This window comes from Anas acuta, chromosome 3 (assembly GCF_963932015.1).
Source record: "Anas acuta chromosome 3, bAnaAcu1.1, whole genome shotgun sequence".
Classification (NCBI taxonomy): Eukaryota; Metazoa; Chordata; class Aves; order Anseriformes; family Anatidae; genus Anas; species Anas acuta.
Window position 1 is genome coordinate 62,121,914 of NC_088981.1, and position 22,023 is coordinate 62,143,936.

Sequence of the window (22,023 nt, forward strand, 5' to 3'; positions counted from 1 at the left end):
ATGCTATCCATCAAAAATTCGCTTCAAGACAATCCTTAAAACTTTGAACACAGCAGGATTAGAAGATCACAAACCTCTCTGGAATCTGTGCATGCTGCTAGGCACTCTACCTGCCTTATAGCAACTGTAGCTATAAAAAACTCTTCGTGTGTTAACATGATGTAAATTAATGAGATTACTTATAATTTATGACTGGATAGGTAAACTTCCACTTTGTGATCCAAAAGACATGCTGAATTACAATAGTATAAGCCAATAGAATAACCCATCTTTTCCAGGCATCAGAAATGCATATTTCATTGTAAATCCTGCATGACTCAAACCCCTGACAGTTTATGATTAAAAAATTACAGTAAAAAAAAATTAAGTGCTTGCTAACAATATATTTTTAATCATTTATTACTGACAACCCCCTCAGAGATCTATACTACATAGATAAAACAATAATTAGTGTAGGCAAAAGCAAAGACTAATTTAGAGAGATATTGTCAAGAATAACTTTTGGAACTTAAAGCTTGACACATTTTTAAAACTAAGTTGACTAGTCATTGAAATCCATTATGAGGCAAAGTGTTGGTTAAAGACAGATTCTTCCAAAGTAAAGATTGAATGCCTTTTTAGGCCTTGGAACTTGGTCACTTAATATGTGGCATTCTTGCATGACACTGTTTGGTCTGTGTTACACAGAAACCCCAAAAATGATCCCTCTTAGCGGACCTAAAAACTAAATCTTGAAAATTGTCAAATTTAAGGGCAATTTGTATTTTTACCAGTATGTGTGTTCTATTTTTTTTTCTCTTACAAATGCTTTCTAAAATGTCCTCAGAAAATGCTAGGGGGAGGGGGATTTATGAGATATGGCCCAATTTGGCAAGCCATTATCATCAGGCATGATGAATGAGGCCCTAATTTCAGTGGGACTATTCACAATACCACGTGGAGAGCCAGTGTTGCTCTACAGAACTCTCATTGATTACATAAAGAAAACAATAAAATGACTAGACCTGAAGTGCTATAAAATGCATCATGTGAGAGCATTGAAAACTAGGGGGAACATATATTCTCTAATCTTTCTGGTACAGTAATTTGTAGATGTTACTTGTAACATCAAATGTAAAAATGTATGTAGAAGTGAGATTTTAAGCAGGCTATACTCTTTATTAAATGAAATATTTAGCAATATGGAATTAACAATTCTAATCATAAACGCCAGGCAACCTCTTTTGATCTGCTACCGTAGCTAATTACTCCAGTGGGAAAGGAAACAGGGAAAGGGCATTTCAGCTGTGCAAGGACAGGTTTCCTCTGAATCTATATTTTGTCCAAATAAAACCTGTAGTTAGATAGAGTTCATGAGACTCTTAACCCTTCATCTGTAGGAATTGGAGAGTTTCTGTTAATTGTTACCTTTTTCTTGCTGCAGAATAGAACAGTGATTTCCTCCAAGACTAACATCATTTATATTTATAGTTTTCTTCTTTTGTTCTATCACTGTCTATAATCTCTTCTGGGAAAATTATTTAATGATATTGTTGTTTTAGTGGTGCTATCTCTCTAGTACTGTCATTATTGTGGTACCATGTAGTCAACAGTCATTAAGTGCTGGAATTCAGGTGGGCACTGTAAAAGGTACAAACTTCTCATTGGGATGCCAAAAGCAACACTAACCTTCCAAATTTTTGTGAAAATGACCTAAAAAATAGTTCAGAATTTCTTGGAGACCAAAATCTTGCTGACTATGAAAGCTTCAAGATCACTGGAAGTTAACTATGATACACTTTTTGGGTCAGATTCATCCTTAACCACCTCTTGGAGGTGTCTGAGCCTAGAAGAGAATTCTGCCTTTCTTCTCTGGAGGATGAATGGACAAGAGGGGAGAGGAGTAGACTGGAATGTCGAGAAAGACAGGCTGCAGTCCTACAGACTGTCCTAGTTCTCCTGGAATGTTTTTGATTCACAAAGCTAATAAGCTGATAAGCTACACGGTCCCAAGATCAAGGTAAAAAATGGCCAACCCTTAGATGGGAAGACCTCTTTGCAAACTATATCAACACTATTGCTGCTATCAGCTCTACAAGAATGCGGGGCTCCTGTTTGAATCCAAAATGCCTCTACCCAGAGGAGATGGCATTCCAGGAACAGGATGGGATAATGCAGAGTACAACAATAAGATGTATAGATCCAGTCATTGAACATGGAGAAACTACCCTCTTGTAGATGAAAGGAAGCTCCATAATCACATTTCAGTCCACAAGAAAATATTGCTGAGAATCTGAGAACCATGATTTGTCTGAGGGAAGTGGCAACTGCAAGAAGGTAGGCAAAACAAAGGATGTGTGAAGGCATATTTACAGCACATAAAAGGATAATAATGTAGCATGATATATTTTTCATAAGTGGTGAAGGCTTGCATTGGATTTTCCATAAGTATTTCTGAACTGTTCTCCTGTCCCCTAGTCTGTCATTGTTGAGATAAAATGGACAGTAATATAGATCAGTTGAGTGAGCGATAGGCATGATAATAGAAAGTCACCCTTGTAAAAAAACACAGCCAAACTCATTATAAAAGCTGCCAGATTATTCTACATAAAATGTACTGACATCTCCCTTGGACCTGACATTAAATTGAAAAGAATTTCAGAATCCAGAGGAAATATATTTTTAAACTAAAATGAACCACAGTGACAGGTAAAACATTTTTGTAATACAAATGTCTATGTGAACTCTCTTTTCAGGAAACAACAAATTCTGTAACAAGTTTCCAGGTAAACCCCACCAATTCCACTCTGCAAAGTTTTTACTTGTCAACACTCTCCTGACACTATTTAAATTATTATTAAATTTATTACAGTGTCTTGCCTCTGCACTGTCTTTCACAAAGGTGCTTCCTCCAAGTTTTCTGATTTATTTCCTAAATCCTTATTCTAGAGAAATACCTGAAATATTTCAGGTATTACACAACTTAAACTGGATTTAAGAAATATATGTTTTAAATTTAGAACTAAAAAAAAAAAAAAAAAAAGGAAAAGAATAACTTTACGCATGACTCCAACATCCTGACATACAGCAATTCAGAGTGAGTCACTTGCCATCCTGCAAAGACAAAGTATGGTAATTCAACTGCCAATAAACTCTTAGGGCAGAAGTTAACCTACTTTGGGTAAGATATATACACATCTATTCGTGGAGTAGGTAGCCTTTTCCATTTTAGTAGCTTATTTTAAAAACTGGGAATTTGAAGAGAACAGTTCAGCTCTGAAATGAAGGAACATAAAAGTGGAAACTCAGGGTTTTATGGTAGATATCTGAAAGTCACACTGAAATCTTGGAGTTAAAGTACATGGCACTGAGGCAGCAATATTCTAGGAGAAACCAGAAAATAGCTGTTGGACCCCAGAGACAAAGTCTTTATGAGATTGTGAGATTTATCTGATGAGACTTTCTACTTTGGAAGAGAAGTTTAGTAGTGTCTTATGAAAGACTGTTCTAATACAGAAAGCTTTTGTGGAATGACATGAACAATCATGATATGAGATGTCAGTTATGACTTGTGAGTCTGCTGAGTATGTATTAATGTAACTTGATTAATTTCCCTTGAGGATAAAATCTGCCTAAAACTATAGACAAGATGGCACCCATGAATTTTTAGCAATCGTTTCTGCAAAAGTATCTTCAGAGCATTAAAAATTGCTCAGTTTCATACAAGGTGAAGAAAGAATTCAATATATATTCCTCTGCTCTTTGAGAGGCCATATATTTCAGTCCCAGCAGACAAATTTACATGGTAGACTGAAGAAGAGAGGGCTATGCTTTTGTTCAGCATCTTTCCCTGCCCTGCTGCAGCTAATGCCAGAAAACTGCTGCCAGACATGACCTCTCCTTTTCAGTTGGGCTGTCACTGATAAGTACTATTGCTACAGGTATTAAGTATACATACCTGGGCCCCAGTTTTGCTTTCACTTGGTAGTCAGTGAGGTTGCGAAATAAATGTGAGTATAGCACTGGGCTTGAAATTACTTTAATCATATTCTTGTTCCCTTGAGTATGGACTGATTGCAGATTCCAATTTTCATTCCTGGCTATCATTAACATTTTTGAAAGTAGACTTGAATCATACTGGGCTTCCTGAGCTGCTTTCTTATTCAAATCATAGCCATCCCTTGGTTAACAGCAAGAACTTGAATATATTCTTTTTTAATGGATAAGTGTGCCAGAGGAATGGATGATATATATATATATATATATATATATATATATATATTTATTTATATTGTCACTTACTGCTGCTTGTTTATGCTCAGGGTTGTTTTCTTTATATCATTTTAAATTCAGGCAGTTAATTTCCAATTAAGAAGAAGAAGTGGAAACATGTAAAAATTTGGCTTTCATAAAAGAGTTTTGAATACACTACTGTAACAAAAACAATTATTACAGGGAGAGTAATTGCTCTCCTCTAAGCCAAATCTAGGTGTTTTTTGTTTGTTTGTTTTTTTCCAGTAACAGGTTTTGAAGTAATCAATACTGGACATTTATGACTGAGTAAGCCAAACAAAGTCACCACCAATCCCAGCAGACATGTTAAACACTCTCAGGTACTTAAAAGTAATTTCTGATTTATAAGCTTTATTTGTCTAATTTCAAGGTTTGCTCAAATAGGTCTTCTTTCAGATGAGAGTTCAGCAATGTATCGAATATCTAAGGGTAATCACAAGAATACTACTTCCATTAAGGGAAGGAAGACTGAATTCACAATTTATTGTACTCTTAAATAATTAATTTGCCTCCAAGGTCCCTTAATAAACTGATCACTGGATGCAGCACAACTGGACATAACAGCATTGTGAAAGGTCTTGAGGCTATGGCCATCTTGCATTATTCTCCCCAGATGAATCACACTGTTCAAATGAAGTTTTCAAATTTTTGTTGGTAATGGGGTGAGAGTTTGACATTTATAAATGCATTGCTGATGTCTGTTTTGTATGAGGTGCCTCCTTTGTGACCTCACAATCATTTAAACCTTGTAAAAAAGAGCCTATGAAAGAGAGATGTAAGTGTTTCCAGGCCTACCACTTGACAACTCTCACAAAGTGTGTGCTCTTTTAAGATTCTCAAGAGGAAATTATTCAGCTCTGCATTTCTCTTTATGTACAAAAGTACAAAATATTGCAATGTTGCTTGTGCCAATCGCAACGTGGTAAGAGCAGATAAAATCTGAATGAAAATTGCAACATGATTTTAGATGGTGTTTATTTTACTTTCAGCTTGTTCCTTTCATCCATTAACTTTTTACAAGCATTCTACTCCCTGAATTTTAAATGTGCATTTTCACCTAATTAAGCCACAAATATATGTAGATTTACCTAATAAGGGAACAGAAGCAATACTATGTAATTTATACTTCTGATCACAGCCAATGATTTAGCCTGAAAAGCCTCAGCTAAAATGATCGTTCTAGTCGTCTATTTATTATCCTTTTACTTTCATTTTTTTTTTGTTAGCTTCTAGTTCTCACTGCATCAGATTAACACCTGCAAGACCTCATACAACTCAACTGTTCTTTACTGTTGGATCTCCTTGTCTTTTGTACTTCAGTGGCAACACATGCCCTAAGGCCATCTGTCCATTTTTCTCCCAAGTTCTTATGAATCCTTGAAAGGCATACCGAGTGCCCTTTTGGAGTTGTTCCAAAAGCTGAAGGAACGCCTTCAGCTGAGTTCAAGCTAAGCTTTAATGTTGTGGACTTTAAAGCTCTACATGCTTTCAAACGATTGCAAGCAGCAGGTACAGGTATGCTAATCTAAAAATAATTGACTAATCAGTGCAGAAATGCAATGTACCTCTGCAAGTCCTCAGAAGTTTCCTAAGTCTTGTTGGCATCTTCCCCAATGACACAAAATGAAGTTTTCCCCCTATGGTTCTGATGAGGAATACCATCATGAAGCTGCGAGGAAAGGCATGGGGTTAGAAGAGTAGTAAAAGACTTCTAGGTAATGTGGGAAGAAGCATTTGCTTAAACCTGTACATACACAAAACGTGCTGCAAGAGCTTATTTGAAAGTAAACAGTTCTAAGGAGCTTAATGCATTCATAATCACTGTTTGATACACTGTGCTTCACCTTCTAGAAGCTTCCCAAAGACGAGTTCCCAATGGCCCTTGCATTAATGGACTAGCATCTTACAGGACTTGACTCTACTCGAACAGAAACACTTGCAGAACAGTGCCTTTGATGTTTAGGCAAACTCAGATGCCAGTTTCTTTCTGGGTTGCACTCTGACATAAGAAAGGCATTGTACAATGTAATTTTGAAGGGATGGAATTCAGTAAAACAATTTATTTCAAAACAAGGCCATGCTTCACTCCTTCTTGAAGGCTATTCCCATGCTATATTTCAGTTGTCAACTATTTTGTCTGCTCGAAGGAAAAATAAGACAGAATTTGGTCAATAATAGGGAATTTACTCTTTTCAAAAAAAAAAAAAAAATCACAGGCCATTTTTATCGAAACCACAGAAATGACAAGCAGAGCAAAGTAATATTCAGTCTTTGGATAAAGAATGGAAAATTCTAGCCCAAAAGGTGAATATTGCTGAGAATGATGGTCAAGTAAGAACAGGAGGTTTGGGACAGAAAATGCCACAGAGCTCTCTTATAATGACACGAACCTGTCACTAAATCTGCAGATAGGAAGATGGAGAATGCATGCAAGAGATGCAGAAGTACCCCTGGGGACAGAGAGTCACAGGACAATTCCCTTGTTGCATGCCTTGTTCCCACCATAAACCACAGGTAGCTAGATGAACATGTGGTGCTCCCTGAACAAGCTATTATCTTACTCCATCTGTGCACATGCAATACGCAGCAGTGAAGCAATCCCCAGCCTTTTTAGACCCTCTACCTGCTCCACATTTGCATCGAAAAAGCAGCTGTGTGACAGGAGACTGTTCAAAGGCATCAGTAAGACACTCAGCATCGTTTCCTTCTCTCCAGTGATGGTTTGTTATGACAAGGGTATCGGCTGCTGGCTCTCCGTGGAATTAGTATGCTCTAAAAAAGCCTCGGTGAGTACCAGGCAGTAAAATAATACATTTAATTGAAATTTGCTGTACATCTTACTGAGATAATTTTTTCAGAAGTGGAAACACAATGAAGACCCTGCTGCGGGTATTATTGGATAACATAAAAAAAAACTTGGGTCGATACAATACTCAATTTTCTCAAGGATTTCCAACCTTGAAGAGCCAGATTTTCATGAGGCCTTGATTCTTGTTAGGGCTCACAGAATAAGCAGGCAGATTTTCACAAAGGAAGTGAAAGTGCAGAGGGCTGGAAAGTTGGGTGGGAGCAGCAGGATAATGAGCATCCTTGACTATCTGATCACTTGGCTAGATAAATTTCATTTAAATGTCTCAAAAGCCCCTCACACTCTAGAACATTTAACAGTTCATGGGGAAAAAAAGGGGGAGGGGTAGAGAAGGGGAAATATTTTTGCTGGTTAGGAATATGTATTTTAATATTTTACACACCATGCAAATATCATGGGAAAATACCATGTCAGATAGAAATTCTGTCATATAGTATTGGATTATCGATAATTTATGATGTTTTACTGTGAGATGGTGTATTATGCTAGACAGTTGTCAGTCATTAGGAACCAAATTAGATGACAGCCGGTGTTAAAAAACTATGTTATGACGGGCTTAGCACCATCCAAAAGTATAATGGAAACTTTTAACAGGGAATGCAAAGAAGGTGGAGGCATCTAGCAGAGTTTCAGAATCAAACTTGCTTAAACTTGACACCGATTTATTTGGCATTTTATTTAGAGATCATAATTGTCAGGATAAAGACCATACTTTCCTTAATTTCCAAATATTCCTTGAGATGAAGGGAAAGGCATTTCTATGAGCCCTTTGTGTCTTTTTGCTGTTACATTTGGCATATAAGGCGTTACCTTGGACAGTTTCTAAATGTCGTTCAAGAAATAATATATGTATGCTTTGATCTTAATTGAAAATGCAAAAAACAGTGAAACATTTAGTGCTCTAAAAATGTAAAAGCTGGAACAAAAATAAATCCACTCATGTCATATAAGATAAAAATGATGTCTAACCTGATATGTAAGTTAAAGTATTTGTCAGGGTGCCAAGTACATTAGAAGGCACATAGAGCAGAACTGTGCATAATATCTCAGCAGATACGTACCTGGAAGAGGAGTGGGGTCACGTGCACATCTCACCCATACCTCTCAAGCTTGAACTCTCTACTCAAGGAAAGAATAGCAATCAAAATCCTCTTTGTTGTCTTTTAATAGGAACGTGAGCAGCGGAAAAGGTTGAAATCCCAGGGGACTCCTGCTGGCAGATAAGGAAACTATGTGGATAAAGCACAGGGGGAGCATGCTTCAGCACAACCCTTTGCCACAGGCCCGAACAAGGGAGCAGAGAGCTGGTACTGCACGGCCTTGCCAACAGTATGGATACAGCTATCGGCAGTACTGGTCACCGGGGTAACCTGCTGCAAGGTTATGGGGAGGCCGTGTTGGTCCTCCTCTTCCCCTGACCTCCGCAGCTACCCATGAGTTGTCTGGCTGGCATTCATCTTTTACAGTGTTAGCTGCATGGCTCCCAGCTGGAGCTAATCCCATCAGACACACACACACACAACAGGACAACACCAGATACACATGTACTCCCCCACCACGCACAAGGAATTTGTTTTCCTTAAAAATTTCCACAGCAACCATGATGCAGCCTAATGCATGGGAAGCAGGGCCAGCACACTGCTTTTCCTTCACCTTGCTCAGAAGAATTTCCCGTGTTTACTTGCAACCAGCACGTGGACCATCCTTCCTGAAACACTGGCTGTCACGAGATCTGCCTCATGAAATTCCCATCCTAGGTTTAAACAAAGAGCCAGTGTTCACTAAAGCATATAATTTTGTATTTTACAGTAAGCATGCAAGTTTTTGGCCACTCCACCCAAATGAAGTACAGAGGTTTCCAGCTGTAGAGGTGGAGAGGTGGAAGAGTTTTTGTTTGTTTGTTTGTTTGTTTGGGGTGTGCTTTGTTATACAAGCTACCATGTACTTCAAACTGCTGCGTTTCACTTTTTTTAATTATTATTTTTTTTTTTTCTTTCCCCTGCTGTGAAAACATGAAGGTTTGCAAGGTTTTGAGTCAAAACCTATCAGTTGCCACACAATGGCTGGAAAGGATTTGGAATCACAGCAAACCTTTGATGAACCTGGATTGAATTTCCAGTTTGCAATAAAACCTGCAAGTTTCCAGTGGTCTCGGGTTCTGTTGCGAGCATTACATAGCACCTCTAATTACCGGCTGCTGTGCAAGAGAAACAAAAAAAAAAAAAAAAAGAGAGAGAGAAAAACTCATTAAAAATAGGTTTAAAATTTTTGGAGGAACTCATACTCTTTCAAAGAAAAAATCCAACCCTGGCGCCTTTACCTGTTATTCCAAATGCTTTCTGGGTGAGCGAGTTGCATAGCTGTGAGACACGGAGCGGGGCCTTTGTGGCATCGCGGCCCCCGAGTCTGGATGTGGCGGGGAGATCCTGCTTCACCGCACGCGGGTGCCGGAGTCGTCTATCTGCGCGTAGACCTGCCGGGAAGGTCAGCTTTTCGCTACACGTGGATATAACAGCGCAAATGGCGGTGCTGTTAATTACAATTTCACTTCCGATCAACGAGACTTTACTGGCACGACGAGCCAGGCGAGTGTTGCCAAAGAGAGGGGAGGGGGGAAAAAAACATAAAAATAACAAAAATCCCGGCTGGAAGACAGAGCCAGTCTGCTCGATGCACAGCAATAACGCTACGCGCTCTGAGGCGTTTTTAGAGGCAGGAGCAGCGAGCAAAGCCGAGCGGGGGCTGCAGGACCCCGCACGCCGCGCCCGGGACGACCCGGCGCCGGCCTTCCTCCCCTCGCCTCCTCCTCCTCCTCCTCCTCCTTCTCCGGCGGCGGTGCCCGATCCGAGCCGTGCCGAGGAAAGCGGAGCCGCTCCGCTCCGCTCCGAGCCGTGCCGAGCCGCTGCTGCCCCCCGCGCCTGCAGCAGGAGGCGCTGCCGGGCGCCGCTCCGCCCGCTCCGGGGCTGCGGGGCCGGAGTCCCACGTTCCCCCTGCCAAGTGCCGGGGAGCGGGGGCTGGCCGTGCGCGCTCGGCTCCTCCCTCCCTCCCCGCTCGCCCAGCGGCAAAGTAACTCCGGAGCCGGAGCCGGAGCCGAGCCGGCGCTGCCGCCGTCGCTGCGCCCGTCGCGCCGCAGACGCTGCCCCGAGCGGGCGGCCCCGGGGCCAGCGGGCGCCCCTCGGCGCGGGGCTTTCCCGAGCGGCGAGGCCGGGGGGAGGCCGGGGGGAGGCCGGGCCGGCTCCGCCCGCCCGCCCGCCGCGGGCCGGGGCAGCCCCGGCCGCTTTGGGAAACTTCTCGGCAAGTCGGCATGGGCAGGGGGGCCGGCGCCGCTCTGCTGCCGCTGCTGGCGGCGCTCGCCCTGCTGCTGGCCGGCTGCTCACCAGCGCTGCCCGGGGCGGCCCGGGCCCAGCTCTCCGCAGGTGAGTCGCCGCTCGGCGCCCAGGTGAGGGTGCCCTGGGGAAAGGAAGGGGCCGGGGGCCGCGGGAGGCTCGGCGCCGGGTCGCGGCTCCCGACGGCGGTGGAGCTGCGGAGGATGCCCCCGTCCCCGTACATCCCCGTATTTCTCCCCCCGCCGCCCTGTGGGGTGCAGCGTGGAGGGATCGGGGATCGGGCGCCTTGTAAAGTCGCCGTCCGACCTTCCTCCCTTCCTTCTCCTCCTCCTCCCGCCGCGGCAGCCTCCCAGGTGGCGGCGGGGCCGGAGCTGCCGCCGCCCCCTTCCCCCGCCGAAACTTTTCCCGGCGCTTCCCCGCGGGGCGCCCCCTTTCCTAAAAGGGGATTTTTTAAAAAAAGGACAATAATAAAAAATAAGAGAACCGCGTTGGGAGGGAAGGCGGCGTGCGGGGCGGCGTCCGTTTTGTTTGAAAGCCGCGAGTTTCTCGCCCCTTCCTCCCCTCGGGTCTGCGGGATGAAAGCCCGGGGCACTGGGCTGGGAAAGGTGGGGCTGCGGCCCCGGGGTTGGGCCGCTGGGAACGGGGGGGACCCCGGGGCAGAGCCCCCAGGGGGAGCAGGGGGCACGGGGCGCCCTGCCCCGGAGCCCCCCGCCGCTGCCGGTGGCCGGAGCCCGGCGTCGGTCCCCGTGGGGCTGTAGCGTGGGCTTGTGTCGCTCCAGCGTGGCGTGGAGCAGCCCGAAGTAGACTTCAGGCGCTTTCCCGTCTCTGTTCTTGATCTTTTTTTGTTAACAGTACTCGCTGCTGTGCCGGGCGCATCAGTCGGACAAGCGTGTGCATCTCTTTAATATCGATAGGAAAGCTTGAGCTCGAGAACCGCCACTAATAAAAGTATCTAGGCTCGTGAGACTTGGAAGAGCAGTTTTCATAAGGGTTTTCATAAGGGCTGATGCATAGTTTGGAGGCTGTTTTTTTTCCCCCTGATCCTATAAATTAATTTTTAATTGAGAAGTTTGAGATGTGTCACTGTCAATTAAGAAATGTGCTGAAGCAATAAGGTAAATTGGGCTGCTCTGAACAGATTACATCCCTCCTGTGTGGCTGACTTTGGTGCCTGTAATTCGGTGTCTGCGTATCAGAACCGTACAATTACGTAAGCACCTACAAGGCTTTTACCAGGGGAAGGGATGCGTACCATATATGATGTTGGCACAGTTTAGGAGTAGCTAAAATAAAAGGTTCTGAAGCGTTGACATCTCTTCATTCAAAACCACACTGAAATCAGACCAGTGATTTTGCTTTCTGTAACTTGTCAGGCTAATACAAGTTTTTGTTCACTGGTGGAAGAAGAGTGGGAAGTTCTGATAACTCACATTGTCCATGGTATTTTATGCTGAGAAGCATAAACTCTAGCCCTTCTTGGAGTTGAAAGTACAGAAAGTCAGGTTCATACCTTGGGGTGTGTATTAAGTAAGCTGAGAGGAATGTTCAGGATCGTTCTGACCAGAGTAGGTGAAGCTTGTCAAAGAGTTGAACAATTGTATCTAGGAAACATGAGATTCATTTTTTTTTTGTGCAGCATGTCAGCAGCTACAGACTGCAGTTCCTATTACTAAACATCAAAAATACTGATGTGTTGTGCTGGTCAGAGGCTTATTAATTACAGGCTTGACTGGACTTTCTCGAAGGTTTGGAGAAATGGATTTGTCGGTAGTTGATGCTTCCACTGTGCTCAGTTTAGGTAAGGTATGATGACTGGACACTTACTAAATACATTCAGTAAACACATGTAGAGTGATGCCTTACTGAACACTTGCTTATGATCTTGGTTTGAAGGCTCTGAATTTAATAATTGCTACAGACTTTGGTTTTGTTACTAAATTGGTCCCTGAAGCACTTTTTTATTTTTTTCCTCTCCCTGTTGATTAGACTTCATCACTCTGTTAGTGGATGCAGGACACATGGTTGGGGTTTGTATGTCAGTTCCAGTGAGGGCCTCGCTCTGGTATACAATCTATATAGCCAGCATATAGGAGCATTTGTGTTCCTCATAGCAATTTTCTGTTTTTAACAGGAGTACTGTTTTTCAGGCATCTTCATTTGACTGTCTTTCCGTCCTCTCCACCTTAATATAAGAGCGTGTGGGTTTCAGTGTTAAATGTAACCTAACTCATTTTCAGCTTCCTTTCTATTAGTATTCTTACTGTTGGCATTGTAACAATTTAAAACATTGTTATTTTTTCTTGCTTATTAATGAGGATATTAGTTCAGTCTGGACCTTTCACAAATCTGTCTGTCTTGCTTTAATTAGTTTTTTATTTCATTTTTTATGATGCTTTGCACCACACTCGGAACAGTGGATGTTGGCTAGAGCCAGAACTCCCCATGTAAATTTGGATGTGTTTGTTAGGTGTCTAATTGAATGCCAGAATTCAGGCTTCTTGAAAGTTGGCCATGCTCAAGAGCATGTGTGTGCCGGTTGTTAGCTGCTCCGTGAAAGCAAATGAGAAGGCGAGAGGAGGAACAGAAGCAAGCTAGGAAAAGGAACAAGATGCATCTTGTAATTTGTTGCTGTCTTAAAAATTGTACTTGTGTGTTATCTCCGCCCCCTTTGCACACAGTTGAAATGCTGTCTTTTCCCACAGGTTTCAAAAGCAAAAAGCAAGCAGCTCCTCTCTGCCCACCCCCCGCAAAACCCAACCATAATCCACAGTGTCATATTTTTCTGGTCTCTGTACATTGTTTCTTTACACTGCTTCTTTCCCTGACCCTTCAACTTGGGTGCGTGCCTGTCAGAATCTAGGCCAAAATGTTTTGGCAGCACGTACTTTGTTGAAGTCTGGCTATTCCTTATATAGCACCTCCTTTCATCTGTAACTCCTACAGTTCGATAAAGAACAAGTTCTGCTTGTTTTCACAACTTGATAATTTTAAGCTTATACATTTTTTGTTAATACTATTTTTAGCAATTTGCGTGTTTTTAAATTTTGGAAAAAAAAACATTTTTTTGGTAAATGCTGCCGGCTTGACAGCTAGCTGATAGAAATATACTTTGCACTGCCTCAGACAGTATCTGTGAAAGTTTTTTGTTTTGTTTTTTTTTTTTTTTTTAAATATTAAGTGAAAGATGCAAAGATAAAAATTCTAGAAGTGAGTCAGCCTACCTGGAGTTATTTAACTGTGTGGTATTTCACAGTATAGGGATAATTAAGCATAAAAAGGAGGTATGTATGTTTTATAAGTTCAAGCCCTTTATGAGAGTAGTTATTCCTTAGACTTTCTCAGGCAAAGTAGTTATGGTATCACAAATGAACAGGCAAGAGTAAATATTTCTGGTTTAATCTTTTTTTCATTGATAAAATAGACATTCTCTCTCCCAAAGACAGAATATAAGTAACTCAGAAATTTGATATTATGAAGCAGGAAATATTACTTTTTTTTTTTTTATAAGGATTTTGTAGTTTGATACGTTTATATACAGAGAAATACACCAATATACCAAAGTACATCTATTTTTTATATATATGTAATCACGTAGAAGAAATTAAGCATGTTTTGAAAATGCTTTTAAATCCTTTTAAGTAATTGAATTAACCTTTTGCTGTCAGAATGACAAAAGTTGTATCCATGTTCAAGAATAAAATGACTGAAGCAATTAGCATATGATATACAGGACACACTTTTGCAGGTAGGCGTGTATGTATAAGAGACTTCTCAGTAGCTTTTTTTCCACCAAGCTGTTAAAATGTATTGACAAATTATATGGATGATGAGTGGAATTAAAAGCAAACTTATTTTATCACTTCCACCCCCTCCTTCCCAAATGTTTTACTTTCCTTTATGCGTTCATCTCTCTTCTGTGGTAGAGATCACTTGTAGAGAACACCTGTGTGTTCAATTATAACGTGTTCAATTATAATACCTGTATTCATTTTCAAAATGGACCTTGTGAAAGTGGGGTTGAAATCACCCAGAAGACACAGACCTAAGAAGTCCCGCTTCGTCCATTTTGCCTGAGAAATTATTGTAGGCCTTGATAAGTTAATGTAAACAGTACATCTTAAACCAAGTAGCTGTCTTGCCCTTACTTAAGATCTACTTAAGATAATTCAAGAATGAGGTGAGGTGAAGGGTGAAGAAACCTACACGGGTTCAGGCAGAGGTCCACCTAGCCCAGCTTCCAGCCTGATGGCAGGCACTTGCGAGAGTGATATGGGCAAGGTGAGTGATTTTGGATGGATACTGTGACCGCAGAGACAATGTGTTGGTATTTAATGTCATTAAGTGGTTTCTTGTAACCACAATTGTGCCTAATAACATCTTCAGCCTGTATCAGTTTTAGTGTTCACATCACAGAGTGGAAAGGAATCTACATGTTTTATGGAAAAAGCTATGGTCTTTTTTTTCTTTCTTTTTTTTTTTTTTCTTTTTTTTTAACTTACTAGTTTTATTTAATATCTTCCCATCTTGTATTGAAAGAAATGGTTAATAACGGCTCCCAATTTACCTTCTTCATGCCACACAGGATTTTGTAGTTTTACAAACTCTCTCAACTATTCATTTTGTAGTCTGAAAAGTCCAGTTTTAACTGTACCATTCTACTTCATTTTTTTTTTCATCCTTTACCAGCTTTCTCTTTCTTTTCCAGTTCTAAGTTCTACTGCATTGCTTAGAGTGTCCAAGACACAGCTGCCTGATGGATTTATATAGTCCTTAGTAATGATTTCTGTTCTTACCCATATCATAATAATTCCTAGCATTTTATTTATTTTTTTTATTTTTTATTTTTTTGGCCATTTGGACCATTCCTGGTTGCGAGCTGACACTTCTATGCAATTGTCTGGTTCATTACTGAAGAGCTGAGATTGTGTGGTTAAATGAGAGTCTGTGTCAGTGTCAGCAGGAGCTCCTGGGAGGGGGAAGGACCTTAACCAACCCTTTTTTTTTGCGGGGAAAGAACTCCTAAACAAGGCTCTTGAAGACCCCTTGGCCTCTTGTTGGTGTTTGGGAGAGTTAACCTGCTTAATGCTTGCCACTATGGTTTGTATCCTTCTGAAATGCTGTTGATACAAGTGAGCTAAAGAGACTTTATCCTCTTATGTGGAAGTGTTGGCAATATTTGGATTAAAAAGCAGAGATATGGAACAGTGGCACTTCATGCTCTGGAGTCTTATGATGTCTCTGTATGACCTCCTTAGCTGGAAGACCTTTCAGTCATCTCGCTCCTCAGGAGCTGGATACATTCCCAAGTGTCAGCTTTGCTTCACATTAGCATACATTTTGGGGAAATCCCTACTCTTCCTTTTTCAACTCGGATCTCATTGAAAGTGTAATAGGAAGACTCCAAAACTATTACTTTACTCCTGATAACCTAGTTAGTCAGGACAAGGCTCATGTTTTCATGTGCTAATAGGATCCCATATGTCATAGTTTATTATTGTAATGGAAAGATGCCTTTGTAGTGCTGCTCCCCGAAGTGTGCAGTGGGATTTGGAGCTTCATTTACAATCTGATGATCCCATTAAGCCAATTTAAGTTACTGCTGCCACAGAGAGGGGCATTTCCATCTTTAGAATGGCTCTTAGGTCTTTGTGCAGGATCTGGCCACCATGCGGCCTGTGAGTGAGTTAATTTAGCTCTATGTGAAGCTTCTTGGATGAAAGATGGAATTTGGGATTAGTATCCTTTTGATCGGTGAGTTTAGCAGTCTTGAAGATGTGGCACCTCATAAATCTGGTGTATGGGAGGATGAGGGGCAGTGGTAGGGACGGTTCAGTTTGACAGCTAGCTGCAGTGGCAGTGTGGCTGGGGTGAGTTGAACCTGTGCTGTCTTCAGAAGGTTGGCACTGGGCTGTGCTTTCTGCCCAGCACTTCGTTCACCCAAGCAAGAGGAAGGAGGAGGCCAAGGGCACGAGGCTGCTGTGGCGCTCCCTGTCAGGCTGCAAGAGTTAGGCTGGGTGAAGGCATTTGGGGCTGCTGTCTGGCTGACTGCATGCACAGATGATGTGGTATTCATGTTTCCTTCCCTGACATGCATCTTTGAATAAACTGGGCTTAAATATGCTCTCTCATTGTAATAGATAGATGTCATTTATTATATAAATGTGTAAGCAAGAAGTGGCTAATTAATGGCATGTAACAGAGCGGGTGCGGTGGCAAGCCTAGTGTAGATGGTGTATAAGACTTACAGAAGAAAACATCTAAATACTGGGCTACAATTAGATGATGTTATGAGATCCAATTTAGGGTGCAGCAGAAACCAGTTTAAAGCCCTGTTCCACAGTCTTGCCTTCTTCCCTGTGTGATCTGTCCTTCCCTTCTCCTGTGTGGGCTCTGGTGAGTGGCCTGCTGCCACAGCAACGCACAGTGACTGCCCTTCCTAGCTGCTTCTGGCTGCATGGGGCTGTGAGTAGTTTGGGGTGTTTAAGTGGGAATGCCCATTACACACATGCATGAGGCTGGAAGAGGAAAAATACCCATGGTTTCTGCAGGCTGAGGGGAGCTGGTAGAAGAGTGGTAGGTGACATTAACAGGAACTTTGAGCTTATTGCAGAATGGCAGCAGGATCACAGAATGGTTTGGGTTGGAAGGGACCTTAAAGACCATCCAGTTCCAACCCCTCTGCCATGGGCAGGGAAACCTCCCACCAGACTAGGTTGCCCAAGGCATCATCCAGCCTGGCCTTGAACACCTCCAAGGATGGGGCATCCACAGCTTCTCTGAGCAACCTGTTCCAGGGCTTCACCACCCTCCTGAGTAAAGAATTTCTTCCTTATATGTAATCTAAGCCTACCCTCTTTTACTTTAAAGCCATTACTCCTTGTCCTATCACTACACCCCATGACAGAGTCCTTCCCCAGCTTTCCTGTAGGCCCCCTTTAGGCACTGGAAGGTTGCTGCAAGGCCTCCCCAGAACCTTCTCTTCTCCAGGCTGAAAAACCCCAAAGACATTACCTTGTGCTGCTTACGGATGAGCATTGACTATAAGTGACTTTAAACTCCCTAGTTTAAAGCAATGCAAAATACCTAGTCTGAAGTCACCTATATATAGTCTGTGCTTACCAAGTAGTTTGGAGTCACTTAGAGTCTGCATTTACCAGGAAGCTATGTAATTGAAAGTTATGTTTGTATTTCTGGAAGTAATACAATGTATACAATATATACATATACAATTTATATTTATACAATATATAAATATAAAAACTGATAAAAAACGTACTGAAATATTTTCCCGAACAGGAAGGTATGAGTATTTTGTGAACTCAATGCTGTGTTTTAAAAGCAAAAAAGCAACAAGTAAAACAACTCCCTCAACCCCCAAAACATTCACTATGACAAAATAATAGCTGTTTGTGGTGATTTTATTTATTTATTTACTTTTGAAACTACATGTACATGTAACCTCAAACTTTAAAAGCTGGTGTTGGTTGCACCTGAAAGTATTTTTAATCTGTTTTTGGCTTCTGAATGTTAAGCTGCTCAATAGCCATGTAAATTGTGGAAATAGTCTTACAGTTGTCAATTTTGAAGAATATATCCACATTTAAGGAGCTTCTTTTAGTTGATTTTTGTATCTTATATATTTCTCTGTAAATGAGCTTCATTTGTTTGTTCAAAAGTACAGAGTAATGGAGTAAAACTTCTGTTGTTTCAAATTCACTGATCGATACTTAAGTTTTTAGATTTGCTTTCTGTTTCTGAACTTTGATTTCCACTTAAGTTGCAGTTTTTATTAACAAATCTCTACATGCATTTCAGTTTGGAACCATTTATTTGATCTAATCAAGTCTGTTTTGTGATTGCTGTCACATCCAAATCTTTGCCTGACAATATTTGCACTTTCTTATTTTAAACAGTTGAAAAATATTGGATCTAATATATTATGTAATTTGAAAACAATGAGCTAGTGGCGCAGAGCTGTAGTGTTTTATTTGAAGGACTGCAGGTAAAAAGTTCTGCCAAGTTGTTGATCAGTGTAATTTCTGTTGGTGTACAAAATGGTCATAGAATTGAGCCTCGACAGGGGTAATGTGTCCTTAAAGCGCTGGGTGAATGGCAAGGAATTTGAGTCACTCTATTTGTTGAAACATCTTTAATATGTAACTATATTCTGGGGTAACTATGTAGCATGAACATATAGCACTGAGAACTACTATAAGGTAATAACACGATAGGTAAATGATACAGTAGTCTCTGGCTGACAAACATCTGAGTTTCCTTGTACAGAAAAGATAAATGCTGGCCACTACCAAAAGGAAGGAGGGCCTCCCCAAAATGACAGCCGGCTTTACAACAATAGGGTGACCTTGTACTGCTGTCAAGCAGTGATTTCGAACTGAATAAGCCATTAGAGCAGATTTATTTTCCTGTAGGTTTAAAACTAGGACTACATCAGGATTTTTTTGATGGTGTAGCTATACTTGGTAATAGGTATGTGTGTTCCCCCAACATTACTTAATGGTAGACATGCAAAAAACAAACAAACAAAAAGCCAGAACAACAGCAAACCAAGTGTAGATGAGGCCTGAAAGAGATTTGGTCCAGAAATCTGATTATCTGGGGAAAAAAAAAATCAGTGTTTTTCCAGCAACATGCATTAACTTTAACATGTAGAAACTTGCTTTAAGTCAGAAGGTACTGTGCATAGACTTGTTGGGCATTTCTTCTCTCTAGGAAGATTGTGCGTCTTTGGTGTTGGTTGCTGTTTACAGTGCTGCACTTTGTATATGCTTCAGTAAAAGATTCGAGAAACTTCGAAAAAGATTTTGAGAAATTAATTTCTCAAGGATTGGTGCCATGAAAAGATTGAATTCTGTGCTCCATACTATGAATAATGTGAGGTTATTTTTGTTAGCGAGTGTGTGAAAGATTGCACTCTTCAGTTTGCCAGAATGTCATTTACTTCTGCTACCATTTACTAAAAAGATGTGATTACATATATTAATTGGGTAGCAAAAGGAGCCATTTTTCAACTAGCATGTCAGGAACTTAATTCTGCTGAGTTATGAGGCACTGTTGTATACTTCAAAACCAAGTTCTGCTGCAATTAAATTCTAGCATGTTCATTCTAATTATTACACACTGGTTATTATATTTATATTGAGGTGGAGTTATATTCTTTCTTTTGTGTCCAAACACTTGTTCTGTACCAATGAAAGTGACTGATGAATATTAACCAGAAGGAAAAAAAAAGTCATAAAGAACAAACATGGTTGTAGTTTTTTTCAGAACAGGTCAAAGCAAAAGTTTTGAGTGGTAACTGACTTCTTTAAATCTTCTTTTCCTTTAGTTATTTCTAAATACAACTTGCTTTTATTTGTGAATCCTATAGCGTGATTTAGGATACCTGTTGCTAATTTAAATCAATAAAGGATTTAAGCAATAACTAAAAAATATATTGAAACACTGAAATTTTAGTATAGCTTATTTTAACTTAACTACAGTGAAAAAATTATAAGACCTAGTTGAGACTTGACCTGTAGCTATTAGAAAAATGCTTCAATTTGATCTTTGATCACTTCATTGTATCTGTATCATCTCTGTGGTGTTAGGCTGGAGTAAGATCAAAATGGGGAATGTCAGTTGTTTGGTTCTCCTAGTGTTATTCCATTTGCCCGTTCTTTGTAAATGTAAATCAGTTATCAAACAAGGGAACGCTGAAGAAATTTGGAAGGGTTCAAAGCAGAGATAAGTTTTCAGTGCTGACTGCCATACTTAAAATGCTTTGAGAGGACAATTTACTAACACCTACTAATCCACAATACTGAAGGTAGTTTCAAGTTTTGTTCAACTTCTGATTCCTTTGACGACATGCTTTTTATGATTGTATATGAGATTTCTGGTGTCTCTTAGATAAGTATGCTGAAATCTGAATGTTGTGTAGGTTTTAAGTAGACTATGAGTAAGCAGATCAAGACAATGGTATATTAAATTTTCTCTGTTTTTCATATAATCTTTTACAGAGGAGGTAATGGTGTTGGTTTAAAAAAAATAATAATAAAAAAAAGGCAAAAAGAAAGCACCTAATCATTGCATAATCTTTTCCCCATGCTTCTGAAAAAAGGGGTAGATTCTCTTGAGAGCTTCTACTCGCTTTTGTTATAGTTCTTTTTTTTAATCTTCTTGGGTTTCCTTACTTATTTTTTTTTCTGGAAGACTTTAATGGCAATTTTTTTGTTTTGTTTTGTTTCATGATATAATTGAAGGGAGGCGAGGTATTTGTGATTCTTTACTCTAGAATAGCTAATGAGTATAAATATCATTAGGTTTTTCAGCATGTTAGTATATGTTCCTTCTTTTCACTGCTTAGTTGTATCTCTCTGTTCATGAAAGTGTTTTGTTGCATTCAGTGTTTCAGGCTAGAAAATTTTCATTAAAAGACTTTTCTCACAACAGAAATGTCATAAAGTGCTCTTTCCAGTCCTTTCCTTATTCAATTCAGAGAAGCCAGACAAATTTTCCTTTTGTAGTTAGTTTTTTCTAGTAATCCATCCTAACCTAGTTTATGAAAGTACTAAAAATTGCAAACTAATTCCTCAAGCTTGCCAGCTCTTCAGCATATGAATGCTGGGTGTGTGTGGTCTTGTTTAGTGCAAAAGGTCTATTTATATTAAGTTTCTTGCATTTGTAAATCTTTGTGGGGTTGGCCTTTCTTTTCCTTGGTACCTTGTCTTTCAAATACTACAAGAAATTATTAACAACTCCCACTCCCAAGAAAAGCCTTAATTTCCATGCTTACATATATAAATCTATAATGTACTTGCATATATAAATAAGTGTAAAATAAGGACAACCAATTTCCAGGTAAGGGCGAAACCTTTAGTGTGTTATGTTGCATTTCTGAATCAGTTGAAACAAAGCTGAGTAATGAAAGGGAACATAATTTCCCTGGTAAACACAGACTAAATGGATGGGTGTAAAATGTAGATGACTTTTCTGGCTGTGAGTTGGCTGAAACCTGGCAGTGAAAAGTTGTCAAATTATTATTTTTTTAATATTAATATTTTTAAAATAATTATATTAGCAGTTGCTGAGTTCAGATACTATTAATAGCCAAGCTGTTTAGCTTATGTTTTTTTCTTTGATAAAGTTAGTTTTCATTCTTTGATATGTCTTGCATAAGTGGGAACGTGTTGCATTCTTAGGTGGTGCATTATTGTCTTAGTACTTTTTATTTTGTTTGCCTTGAAATGTTGCTTTGAAATCCCTGTATGCTGATTTGGTTAAGTACTACAGGGCAAGCTAACAGCTCTGTCTGAGTCATGTTTCAGGCATGAGGTGCTTCCAGGTCTGCAGTCCTTTCTGGGGTGAGGGAGTTCTTCGCTGAGTGTGTATCCTCTGCCTCTGCAGCAGCAGTTAGCTACCAGGCTCAGTTTATAGGTTGTTTTAAACACACTGAAGTAGCTGTACTAAACAGCTTTTTTTGGGGGGTGGCCGTTGTTCCCTCCAGTTCACTTACCCACGTTTTTTGTTTTAGTTTATACTTCAAATGTTCAACTC

General features: G+C 40.5%; 1 protein-coding gene and 1 long non-coding RNA gene across 12 annotated transcripts in view; one reads left to right on the forward strand and one right to left on the reverse strand.

Annotated features, from left to right (window-relative positions):
- Positions 1–778: 778 nt before the first annotated feature.
- Positions 779–10,050, reverse strand: LOC137854268 (uncharacterized). Its single transcript, XR_011095051.1, has 3 exons — positions 9,462–10,050; positions 8,203–9,338; positions 779–5,941 (listed from the first exon to the last, which is right to left on the reverse strand). It is a non-coding gene; the product is annotated as an uncharacterized lncRNA (long non-coding RNA).
- A 246-nt stretch (positions 10,051–10,296) lies between these two features.
- PTPRK (protein tyrosine phosphatase receptor type K) overlaps positions 10,297–22,023 on the forward strand; it is a 418,597-nt gene continuing 406,870 nt past the window's right edge. For all 11 annotated transcript variants that reach the window (XM_068677477.1, XM_068677480.1, XM_068677479.1 and 8 more), the window contains exon 1: positions 10,297–10,557. In XM_068677477.1, the coding sequence (XP_068533578.1) occupies positions 10,446–10,557 (112 nt within the window). In that variant the 5' untranslated portion in view covers positions 10,297–10,445. The remainder of the gene's footprint in view (positions 10,558–22,023) is intronic.